General features: G+C 45.1%; 1 protein-coding gene across 2 annotated transcripts in view; it reads right to left on the bottom strand.

Moving 5' to 3' along the window:
- Positions 1–834: 834 nt before the first annotated feature.
- Positions 835–13,465, bottom strand: part of slc24a3 (solute carrier family 24 member 3) — a 214,649-nt gene continuing 202,018 nt past the window's right edge. The window contains exons 15-17 of one of the 2 annotated variants that reach the window (XM_060926057.1): positions 13,028–13,140; positions 2,836–2,901; positions 835–2,685 (exon numbers count right to left, since the gene is read on the bottom strand). In XM_060926057.1, the coding sequence (XP_060782040.1) occupies positions 2,542–2,685; positions 2,836–2,901; positions 13,028–13,140 (323 nt within the window). In that variant the 3' untranslated portion in view covers positions 835–2,541. Of the gene's footprint in view, positions 2,686–2,835; positions 2,902–11,632; positions 12,048–13,027; positions 13,141–13,465 lie in introns of those variants that run through there. The other variant, XM_060926059.1, reaches the window with a different exon arrangement.

The raw sequence follows: 13,465 nt of genomic DNA on the forward strand, positions 1-13,465 counted from the left end.
CAAACACTCTAATGCATCACAAAAGATGAGTATGCGGAAAAGCACCTCATGCCCACTGTGAAGTATGGGGGAGGATCGGTGATGCTGTGGGCCTGTTTCTCTTCCAAAGGCCCCGGGAACCTTGTTAGGGTGCATGGCATCATGAACTCTTTGAAATACCAGGACATTTTAAATCAAAATCTGGTGGCCTCTGCCCGAAAGCTGAAGATGGGTCGTCACTGGGTCTTTCAGCAAGATAATGACCCTAAACATGTGGCCAAATCTACACAAAAATGGTTCACCAGACACAAAATCAACCTCCTCCCATGGCAATCTCAGTCCCCAGACCTCAACCCAACTGAAAACCTGTGGGGTGAGCTGAAGAGGAGAGTGCATAGGAGAGGACCCAGGACTCTGGATGATTTAGAGAGATTGTGCAAAGAGGAATGGTTGAATATCCCTCTCTCTGTATTCTCCCATCTTGTGAAATGTTATAGGAGAATATTAAGTGCTGTCTTGTTGGCAAAAGGGAGTTGTACAAAGTATTAACATCAGGAGTGCCAATAATTGTGGCACACATGATTTCATGCAAAAAAAAAAAAAAATTCTTAATGTGGGATTTTTTCCCCTCACTGAATAAATGCACTTGAATTAAAAGTTGGGTTTTTCTATTTTTTTTTGCATTGTTGTCCTATATTATTTAAAAAAAAAGAAAAAAGAATTTATTAGAAGCCTAAGAACATATTTTAACGAGGGGTGCCACTAATTGTGGAGAGCGATATATATATATATATATATATATATATATATATATATATATATATATATATATAAAATTTCAGATAATGTGCCTTGTGACAGAGAGACTTGGGTTGCGTTACTGTAGCTGGATTTGGACAGCTATCTAAAATCTTTAAAGCCCTCTGATGAGATACAGTTCATAGGTTTACAGATGCTGTACCACTGTTCACAGTGCACAGGCAGGTCCATGGTGATGATATTTTTCATCTTCAAGTGATATCTCCAAACTAGATAATCCAATTAGTTTGCAGTTTGCATGAAAGCAGTCCAAACAGATGAGCTTTTATATATTTATAGATTCGTAGATGATGTTTGGGTTCATCCTCTGAACCCAATCTATTTTGAAATATTTACGAGAGCAGGGTGTGTGTGTGTGTGTGTATATGTGTGTGTGTGTGTGTGTGTGTATATATATATATATGTGTGTGCGTGCAGAAAATCATGTTTTTGCTAAAACCCTACTAACTACAACAATAGCTTCATTTTACCAGGATGCGTTCCTGCTAATCAGCTACTTGGGTTTGCATGGCCCTCTGGGACCAGAAACACTGTGTGAAACACACATACTGTCAGTTGACCCCTCATGGCGATCATGCCACTCTGGTATGCTGAAACAGGTTCATTAAAAAAAAAAAGTGACACACAAAGCTTTCAAAGTTAAAGTGACAAAGCCTGGCTGAAACTGGTCTTTTCTTTGGGACAGCTGTGGATTTTTTTAAGACTACAATAAGAAATTAATGTGCATAAATAGTTTTCAATAAATTATTAAATAGACAAATCTCTGCTTCCATATATACAGAGTAACTGACAAATAATTAGTAAACATCTTTTTACACATCTCATATCAGCATCAACATATTTTCATTTTCAATTTTACCATAAATAGTTTACTTTTGGCAAGACGACTAGAACCCTGATTGAAATATTTCATTCTACCATGTATCAACGATATTTACATGTTCCGCATGACCTTCAAGGGAACATATGTCCAGAACTACTTTACTAAAAATATCATCATCTGTTCATTTACAGCAACCTTTCAACCTTTCCTACTCATCATCTAGTCAAGAAGTAAACATACTCTTATTTAACATATTAAAAATCCTCCATTTTGATAATCCCTGGCCTCCAGACAGAGCTGGTGAGGGAGGTTTGAAATACTCAATCTGGGTTTAATGCCCATGATAATCTCCAGTCACATGATCAACCACATCAATATTGTCCATAAGAATATATAACAGGTCACCAGTACCTTTTAGCTACTCCTAAAGTAATCCTTTAAGAAATCTTTCAAAATCATAAACTTCATGTATCCATAAGTACTCAGTACATCATGGCCATGGTCTTCAGTCTGACCTTTTCTTAGCCAGTTTAGCAGCTAATAAAACAAATGTAATCAAAACACAGACATAAAATTCTTAATATTTCAATAACAAACAAGTTATTAATTTTCATATAAAATTTTCAAACCTTTTCGTTTTCACATCAAACCAGGCAGTAGTCATCTTTGTCCATCTCCTGGTCCTGTCTAAGAAGTTTGCATCTTTGAACAGATCCACCATTCATATCTGCTCCTCTCCTTTCCTCTTTCCACTGGCAAAAGCCACTGACCAAATGCTCCATCAAAAGTGGAAAAAAGGGGAGGATTTACTGGATCAAGAAGAAAGTTTTCATAAAGGACTGCTCAGATCTTCCTTAGACAAGGAATGACAAGTCCTCATGGAACCGGCCAAGAGAGGGTAGTGATCAAGAAGAGAGGTGTCAATGACAAGTAGGCAGATTGACAAAGATGAAGACATTGAATTCAATAAGGATGGAGAAACACAGGAAAACAGCATACATCAGGAGACACGCAAAGCCCAGACGTTTGTCCAGGGTCCACTTATTCAGATGCACACCCAGAACCTGAAAGAGAGAATCATCCCTGTACCATGAGGTCATTAACAGCTTTATTGCTGAACCTGAATGGAGATAATTACAAAAATATTTAGAAATATTAGCATTTTATAAGCAGACACAAGGAATAAAACACATCCATCCATGCTTGAGGCTTACCGTGAGAAACACGGATGCTAAGAGCAATCCAACAGAGAAAATGAGGCCTTTGCTGTTGAGATGAATCTAGGTAAAAATTAAACATTGTATACTATTACTGATTTTTTTTTAATGGTGCAGATAAACAAAGGATAACATGCACACCTTACTGGTACAACTCTAATAGAATAGACATTTTTTTGCTGTACAAACACTACCTCCCTCTAGTGGTCCAAACTAAGGACTATACTGCGCAGGACAAACATCTGAAACGTGCGTGAAAATTTCACACATTTTATATATATATATATATATATATATATATATATATATATATATATATATATATACACACACACACACTCTCTGTATGGAAATCACGCTGACAATATTGCATTATGTCAATATTGGGCTGTCAATAATTTCTTTGTACTGTTCTCTTTCTATGGTGGAATGATTGTACAATATACATCTTTAATAATAATAATAATAATAATAATAAACAAGAATTTGTTGCACAACTTTTAATTTAGTTTGGGCAGAGGTTGGTAAAGTAAGCAAACACTAAATCAAGTAAAAGTACTGTTACTTTATCTCATCTCATTATCTCTAGCCGCTTTGTCCTGTTCTACAGGGTTGCAGGCAAGCTGGAGCCTATCCCAGCTGACTAAGGGCGAAAGGCGGGGTACACCCTGGACAAGTCGCCAGGTCATCACAGGGCTGACACATAGATACACACACATACATATATATATATATATATATATATATATATATATATATATATAAAACATTCACACTCACGGTCAATTTAGAGTCACCAGTTAACCTAACCTGCATGTCTTTGGACTGTGGGGGAAACCGGAGCACCCGGAGGAAACCCACGCGGACACCATGCAAACTCCGCACAAAAAGGCCCTCACCGGCCACGGGGCTCGAACCCGGACCTTCTTGCTGTGAGGCGACAGCGCTAACCACTACACCACCATGCCGCCCTGTTAGTTTATAATAATAATAATAATAATAATAATAATAATAACAACTCAAGTAGAAGTCTAAAGTAATGGAGTATAAGTACATTTTTTATACTGTAAATGTACTCGAGTAACAGTAAAAATATTATGCATTAAAATTACTCCTGCAAGTCCAATTTCCTGGAAAAAAGTTACTCAAGTACATGTAACAGAGTAAACATAACATTACTACCCACTTCTGATTTTGGGTTTTCTGAAAACAACACAGGGTCAAAATTAATCATACAGGGTCAAAAATATACATACACCCACTTCGATTATTAATTCAGTAGTGCTGAAAGTTCCAAAATGTCTTTTAACTTGTCAAGACCAAGGCCTTTTAACTTCCTGTTAGTGATCATGATTGACTAAATCTGGTAGATTTTGTGCCAACAAAAAATGGATTGTTTGACAAGTACAGTTATTGAGAAGTGAAGCCACTTTGCCAAGGTCTGGAAGAAGACCTAAACTGTCACCCTCAGCTGAGAGAAATTAGTTTGGATGGTCAGGAACATCTCAGGAACCACCAAGGCACAGGCCTGCCATGAACTGGAAGCTGCTGGAACACCAGTGTCGCTGTCTACAATCAAGTGAGTTTTACATCTCCATGGACTGAGAGGCTGCTGTCCAAGAAAGAAGCCCCTGCTCCAAAATTGACACCTTTAAGCTCAACTAAAGTTTGTAGCTGACCACATGGACAAAGAAAAAGACTTCTGGAGGAAAGTTTTATGCTCAGATATGACAAAGATTGAGTTGTTTGGCCACAATGACCAGAGGTACATTGGTGCTTGAAAGTTTGTGAACCCTTTAGAATTTTCTATATTTCTGCATAAATATGACCTAAACATCATCAGATTTTCACACAAGTCCTAAAAGTAGATAAACAGAACCCAGTTAAACAAATGAGACAAAAATATTATACTTGGGCATTTATTTATTGAGGAAAATGATCCAAATTACATATCTGTGAGTGGCAAAAGTATGTGAACCTCTAGGATTAACAGTTAATTTGAAGGTGAAATTAGAGTCAGGTGTTTTCAATCAATGGGATGACAATCAGGTGTGAGTGGGCACCCTGTTTTATTTAAAGAATAGGGATCTATCAAAGTCCGATCTTCACAACACATGTTTGTGGAAGTGTATCATGGCACCAACAAAGGAGATTTCTGAGGACCTCAGAAAAAGTATTGTTGATGCTCCTCAGTCTGAAAAAGGTTACAAAACCATCTCTAACTTTAAAGAGTTTGGACTCCACCAATCCACAGTCAGACAGATTGTGTACAAATGGAGAAAATTCAAAACCACTGTTACCATCCCCAGGAGTGGTCGAACAACAAAGATCATTTCAAGAGCAAGGCATGTAATAGTCGGCGAGGTCACAAAGGACCCAAGGGTAACTTCTAAGCAACTGAAGGCCTCTCTCACATTGGCTAATGTTAATGTTCATGAGTCCACCATCAGGAGAACACTGAACAACAATGGTGTGCATGGCAGGGTTGCAAGGAGAAAGCCACTGCTCTCCAAAAAGAACATTGCTGCTCATCTGCAGTTTGCAAAAGATCACGTGGACAAGCCAGAAGGCTATTGGAAAAATGTTTTGTGGATGGATGAGACCAAAATAGAACTTTTTGGTTTAAATGAGAAGCGTTATGTTTGGAGAAAGGAAAACACTGCATTTCAGCATAAGAACCTTATCCCATCTGTGAAACATGGTGGTGGTATCATCATGGTTTGCGCCTGTTTTGTTGCATCTCAGCCAGGACGGCTTGCCATCATTGATGGAACAATGAATTCTGAATTATACCATCGAATTCTAAAGGAAAATGTCAGGACATCTGTCCATGAACTGAATCTCAAGAGAAGGTGGGTCATGCAGCAAGACAATGACCCTAAGCACACAAGTCGTTCTACCAAAGAATGGTTAAAGAAGAATAAAGTTAATGTTTTGGAATGGCCAAGTCAAAGTTCTGACCTTTGTGAGAAGCGAGCAGTTCACGTGAGGAAACCCACCAACATCCCAGAGATGAAGCTGTTCTGTACGGAGGAATGGGCTAAAATTCCTCCAAGCCCGTGTGCAAGACTGATCAACAGTTACCGGAAATGTTTAGTTGCAGTTATTGCTGCACAAGGGGGTCACACCAGATACTGAAAGCAAAGGTTCACATACTTTTGCCACTCATAGATATGTAATATTGGATCATTTTCCTCAATAAATAAATGCCCAAGTATAATATTTTTGTCTCATTTGTTTAACTGGGTTCTCTTTATCTACTTTTAGGACTTGTGTGAAAATCTGATGATGTTTTAGGTCATATTTATGCACAAATAAAGAAAATTCTAAAGGGTTCACAATCTTTCAAGCACCACTCTATGTTTGGAGGAATAAAGGTGAGGCACTAAACCCCAAGAACACTGAACCAACTGTTAAGTAACTGTTAAGCATGTGTTGCAGTTCGTAGGAGGGGGAGGAGCACAGAAAGACGGCAGGCCAGAATAAAGTTCCATAACTTGTTTATTTGTTCTTTTCAGACACAAATTACTCTCCCAGCCATACACACACACACACACACACACACACAAGTCGTCTGGTTCAGGAGATAGCTCACTTCCTCTGCTCTCTCTCTTTATATAGGGCGCGGTCACTGGGAAGACACACAAACAGGTTAATTGACATCAGGTGTAGTGATTCTGCCACTTACCTTCCCTGACTCCGCCCTCCGGTCACAGACCGGTGCTTGACCACGCCCCCGCTGCCACATACCCCCACCGCCCGACTCAGGCCGGGCAGCCGTCCGGCCTGCAGCCGACTCCCCCCCACTTGACGGGCGAGAAAGTCCGCCACAACCATCTGTGCCCCCGGCCTGTGGATCACCTTGAAGTTAAAGGGTTGGAGTGCCAGATACCAACGGGTGATCCGTGCATTGGCATCCTTCATGCGGTGGAACCACTGGAGGGGCGCGTGGTCCAAAGAGGGTGAAAGGGCGTCCCAGCAGGTAGTAGTGGAGGGCGAGGACCACCCACTTGATTGCGAGGCACTCCTTTTCGATCGTGCTGTAGCGCCCCTCGTGTACTGACAGATTTCTGCTGATGTACAGCACTGGACGGTCCTCCCCCTCCACCTCCTGGGACAAAACGGCCCCCAGCCCTCTGTCCGACGCATACATCTGTAACATAAAAGGGAGAGAAAAGTCAGGGGAATGTAACAGTGGCCTCCCACCTTTACCTCAGAGAAAGCCTGCTGGCATTGCTCTGTCCACTGGACCGGATCTGGTGCCCCGTTTTTAGTGAGATCAGTCAGCGGGCTTTTTAGTGAGATCAGTCAGCGGGCTGGTGACGTCCGAATAATTAGGTATAAACCTACAATAGTAGCCAGCCAGCCCCAGGAACTGTCTCACCCCCTTTTCGGTCTTGGGCCTCGGGCAGGCCGCAATTGCTGCTGTCTTGTTAATTTGGGGACGCACCTGCCCGTTGCCCAAGTGGAAGCCCAGATACCGTACTTCCACCCGCCCAATCACACACTTCTTCAGGTTGGCTGTGAGACCCGCTCGCCTCAGTGACCTAAGGACGGCCCTCAGGTGTTGTAGGTGCCGTGGCCAGTCATTACTATAAATGATGATGTCGTCGAGGTACGCGGCCGTATAGGTGATGTGGGGGCGGAGGACCCTATCCATCAGCCGCTGGAACGTAGCGGGCACCCCAAACAACCCAAAAGGAAGTGTGACAAACTGGTGTAAGCCGAATGGTGTGGAAAAGGCCGTTTTTTCCCGGGATAATGGAGTCAAGGGGATCTGCCAATAACCCTTTGTCAAATCCAGTGTCGAGTAAAAGCGAGCCGTGCCTAGTCGATCGAGCAACTCATCAATACGAGGCATTGGGTATGCGTTGAATTTAGACACCGCGTTGACTTTGCTATAGTCTACACAGAACCAGACCGACCCGTCGGCCTTGGGTACCAAGACCACCGGGCTGCTCCAGTCACTGTGGGACTCCTTGACGATGCCCATCTCGAGCATGGCCTCGAGTTCTTCCCGAACCACTTTTTTCTTGTGTTCGGGTAGCCTGTAAGGGCGGCTACACACTACCACCCCCGGGGGCGTCTCAATGTGGTGCTCTATGAGGTCGGTGCGGCCGGGAAGGGGCGAGAACACGTCCGAAAACTCGGTCTGCAACTGGGCAACCTCTGCGAGTTGGGTCAGGGAGAGGTGGTCTCCACAGGGGACCGGAGAGGTACGCGATGCCAATGCTCCCTTTTGAACCTCCGGCCCCAGCTCCGCCTTCTCCGGAACCACCGACACCAACGCTACGGGGACCTCCTCATTCCAGAGTTTGAGCAGATTGAGGTGGTAAATCTGTAGCGCCCCACCCCTGTCCATTCGCCTCACCTCATAGTCGACGTCCCCGACTTGCCGTGTGACCTCAAAGGGTCCTTGCCACTTGGCGATCAATTTGGAGCTCGATGTGGGCAACAGTATGAGTACTTTATCTCCCAGTGCGAACTCCCTAAGGCGCGTACCCCTGTTGTACCGGCGGGTTTGCCGTTCTTGGGCCTGCCGCAAATTCTCCTGGGTTAGGTGTGTGAGTGTGTGGAGTTTTGCACGCAGGTCAATAATGTATTGAATTTTGTTTTTACTTGGTGAAGGTCCCTCCTCCCAATTTTCTCGCAACACATCTAAAATGCCGCGCGGCTTACACCCATATAATAATTCGAACGGGGAGAACCCCGTAGAGGCTTGGGGGACCTCTCGCACTGCAAATAACAAGGGTTCAAGCCATTTATCCCAATTACGTGCGTCCTCACTTACGAATTTTTTAACTATATTCTTGAGGGTGCGATTGAACCATTCAACTAAACCATCCATTTGTGGGTGATACACACTAGTGCGGATCGGCTTAATACCTAATAACCCATACAGTTCGTTCAGTGTACGTGACATAAACGAGGTGCCTTGGTCAGTCAGAATCTCTTTCAAGATTCCAACTCGGGAGATGACACGGAAGAGCGCTTCCGCAATACTGCGTGCTGAGATATTGTGAAGAGGCACTGCTTCCGGGTATTGCGTTGCATAGTCCACCAGAACTAAAATAAAGCGGTACCCTCGTGTTGACCGATCTAATGGCCCGACGAGATCCATCCCAATTCTTTCGAACGGCGTCTCGATTAATGGGAGAGGGCACAAAGGCGCTTTTGGAATGGCCGCTGGATTTACTAACTGGCATTCGCGGCACGCCGTACACCACCTATGGACATTGCCGCGAATCCCTGGCCAATAGAACCGGGCCATTAGTCGGGCTAGTGTCTTATCCTGCCCTAAGTGTCCAGCCATGGGATTAAAGTGAACCACCTGGAATACCAATTCCCGGCGGCTCTTTGGAATCAAAAGGTGTGTGACTTGCTCTTTAGTCTGAGTGTCCTGCGTCACTCGGTATAATCTATCCTTCATAATAGAAAAATAGGGGAAGGACGGGGTGGCGTTTGGCTGGAGCGTTTGACCATCGATTACTCTCACTTGGTCAAATGCATGCCGCAGAGTCTCGTCTCGCGACTGCTCTAACGGGAAATCCGTGAGGGATTCCCCAATAGAGAGAGGAGGAGCCAGCGGCTCCTCACTCTGACGCGGAGATGACGTAGATGGCTCTGTGACAGCTGCTCCCGCCAATGCGACACCGGGACCTCCCCTTGCTAAACTACGGCAGGACCCACTCTTTACTAAATGCTCATTAATTCCCCAAATCCCGGCCAATCAGTCCCCAAAATTATCGAGTGGGTAAGGCGAGGATTAACCGCCGCCTTTACTCTAAATTTTTCCCCTCGGAAAAAAATGTGGACTGACACTAAAGGGTAGCTGTGAACATCCCCGTGCACACACAACACCTTCACCCCCTGTGCTCCCCCCAATGCCTCGTCTTGCACCAGGCTTTGGTGAATTGACGTCTGATTACAGCCAGAGTCCACCAAAGCCTGATATGTATCCCCTTGGATACTCACCGGTATGCGATACACTCCGGACCAATCGAGGGCGGCTCCTGGCGCGTCGGGGATCCAAACCACCGCGCCCACTTCCATTGCCGAGCACTGCTGTTGGAGGTGGCCCAGCTCCCCGCAGCGCTAGCAAACCGGTCCGGGCTTCCTCTCTGCACTGGCGATCTGGGGCTCACTCACCTGGGGGGGGGAGACAGACACAGAAGGGAAAAACGGGAGGGCACCGCGGGTGCGACAGGCTGGCTGGGGTGGGGCTGGCCCCCGCCTCCGCGGTGGGGGAACGGGGCGAGGACGAGACACAGGAGGAGAGAGGGAGAGAGAGAGAGAGAAGAGGATGTCCGCTGTCCTGCCGTCGGAACAGCCGCCAAATGGTCCTCCGCCAACTCGATGGCCTGATCCAGCGACACCGGGCGGTGGTACTGGACCCACTCTGTGGTTCCCTCTGGTAGTCGGGCGATGAACTGCTCCAGTACCACCTGATCAATGATTCCCTCGGTGTCGCGGTTGTCGGCCCTCAACCACCGCCAGCAGGCGTCCCGGAGCTGCTGGCCAAACACGAATGGCCGGCCGACTTCCTCCAGACGCAGAGCGCCGAAGCGCTGTCACTTTTGTTCGGGGGTGCTCCCCACCCGCTGGAGGACGGCCTGGTGAAGGTCCGCGTATGCCAGCCGGCAGTCGGCGCGGAGCTGTAGCGCGGCCAGCTGCGCCTCGCCCATTAGCAGGGGGAGGAGGCGCGTGGCGCGCTGTTCCACCGGCCAGCCCGAGGCCTCTGCTGCCTGCTCGAAGAGCGTGAGGAAGGCCTTGGGGTCGTCATGCGGGCCCATCTTAGTTAGGGTGAGGGAAGAAGGGCCCACGGCGGTGGAGATGGTGGACCCTGCTGACGCGAGGAGGTGCCAGAACGCCCGTCGATCTTCCTACTGCGCCAGCACCAGGGCCTCGAACCGGTGTTCTTGCTCCTTCCGGAGGGTGACTAGCGCCTGGCGCTGGCTCTTCTGGGCCGTGGTGAGGGCGTGGACCAGGTCTGCGAAGGGGGAGGACTCCATGGGGCTGTTCTTTTCCTGCAGTTCGTAGGAGGGGGAGGAGCACAGAAAGACGGCAGGCCAGAATAAAGTTCCATAACTTGTTTATTTGCTCTTTTCAGACACAAATTACTCTCCCAGCACACACACACACACACACACACACACACAAGTCGTCTGGTTCAGGAGACAGCTCACTTCCTCTGCTCTCTCTCTCTTTATATAGGGCGCGGTCACTGGGAAGGCACACAAACACAGGTTAATTGACATCAGGTGTAGTGATTCTGCCACTTACCTTCCCTGACTCCGCCCTCCGGTCACAGACCGCCGCTTGACCACGCCCCCGCTGCCAAAGCATGGTTAAACAATGTGGACGGAATAACGAAGGAGGACTACCTCAGAATTCTTCAGCAAAACCACAAACCAACAGATAAACAGTTGAACCTTGGACAAAATTGGGTGTTCCAACAGATCAGTGACTCCAATCATGTCAAAGCTAGTTGGGGTATGGATAAAGCAGGCTAACATTAAGCTTTTGGAATGGCCTTCTCAAAGTCCTTACTCCACCCTATTGAAAAATATGTGGACTTTCCATTCCAGGAAACCAACAAATCAAAGTGAACTCTACTAATTCTGCCAAGAAGAGTGGTCAAATATCTAACCAGAAGGTTTTTGATGGCTACTAAATTTTCTGGTCAAGGTGAAACTTGCTAAGGGACATTTAACCATATATTAGGTGTGCAGTATGTACAATTTTGACCCTGTGTTGATTTCAGAAAAATAAAAAATAAACTAAAACTTGTTGTACAATCATTCATCCTCAGAAAAAGGACAGTTCAAAGAAATAATTGAAAGCCCAATATTGCCATGGCATTCATGTCCATGATGTAAACTTCTGACCTCAACTGTATCAAGAAAACATTTCCAGATTGTTTTTGTGAAATATTTATGGCTTAAGTTTAGAATTCAGATTATGTTACAGGCAATAAAAACAATTTTGGGACATAACCTGACTTTTCTTTTTTGGCTGTTCAGCCAGAATGACATCTGGTAAGTTTTCCCAGACGACCACAAATATATTCCAGGATGTTTTGAGCTGTGTATGGAAATATGATAAAGTGATATCAACCCCTGGTTTATGTTTGCTGGCTATCACACCGTACAGTACATGACTATGAGGAGTGAATTCACACCATCTTTGGAAGGAGTTTTGGAAACTCACTGCAAAACAAAGTCAAATGTTCAAAACAAATGGATGTTAGACACAGACTGGTTGAGAGGAAAAGTTAAGGCGTTGGTTAAGTCAGCAAAATGTCAAGTCACATCCAAGTGGACTGGGCTTTCACAAAAACCGACAGACTGACAAAACACACTGGCTGCAGATCACTTCCAAAGTAAGCTCTCTGTATTTTTTCTTAGAGGAGCAGTGGAACATTCTCAACACGTGCATTGAGTCTGGAGTGGACAGGAACTGTTAAAGCTGTCTAACAGGTGTATATAGTGTTTCTTTTGGATAAATACAATTTCTTCCTTCTTATAAATCTGCTCAATCTTTCCTCCTTTCCTGTTACACTAAGGGAAAAGTTTGGTGCAAGAAAATTGGGTCATAATTAATAGCAAAATTGCCCTCAGATATTAGGAGTGCTATATAGCTGCAAGCCAATTATCCATAAAGGTTATAAAAGAAAAGAGTGAAAAATTAGCATAAAACAGCAAATAAACCTACATCCATCCATTATCTCTAGCCGCTTATCCTGTACAAGGTCGCAGGCAAGCTGGAGCCTATCCCAGCTGACTATGGGCGAGAGGCGGGGTACACCCCGGTCAAGTCGCCAGGTCATCGCAGGGCTGACACATAGAGGCAAACAACCATTCACACTCACATTCACACCTACGGTCAAATTAGAGCCACCGATTAACCTAACCTGCACGTCTTTGGACTGTGGGGGAAACCGGAGCACCCGGAGGAAGCCCACGCAGACACGGGGAGAACATGCAAACTCCGCACAGAAAGGCCCTCGTCGGCTGTTGGGCTCGAACCCAGGACCTTCTTGCTGTGAGGCGACAGTGCTAACCACTACACCACCGTGCCGCCCAATAAACCTACATTTAGTACTTTATGGTGGCTATAATGTTAGCACTACTGGAAAACTAACCATATACAGGATTTCATAGAAACAGCACATTTTGTTTATACTTACAATTGAGCCGTAGTCAATAGCAAGAGTCTGGAGAGCCCAGGGCAGCCCCAGACCGACCAGTATATCAAAAACATTACTGCCAATGGAGTTAGACACGGCCATGTCACCTAGGCCTGGCAAACAGTATAATGAGGAAAGATGAGAAATTTAAAATGACCAACAGTTTACAGCATGTACAGGCTACACTTGTCCTTAAAGGAAAAATCCACCCTATATGAGTTGCATATTACACTTTATATTTAACATGTGATCTTAAATAGCACCCAGAATTTATTTTTGAAACCAAATTCTGATTATACTTTTTTTTATGTTTTGGGTTACATCTGTTTTCAGTATGTTTAATGATTTCCTACATTAACCCACAATGCTATTTGACTACCTACTGAAATAGCTCTTGCTTCATCTCTGCCTGAAGAGACTGGTAGAGCAGCACTTTCA

This window comes from Neoarius graeffei, chromosome 7, assembly GCF_027579695.1.
Source record: "Neoarius graeffei isolate fNeoGra1 chromosome 7, fNeoGra1.pri, whole genome shotgun sequence".
NCBI lineage: Eukaryota > Metazoa > Chordata > Actinopteri > Siluriformes > Ariidae > Neoarius > Neoarius graeffei.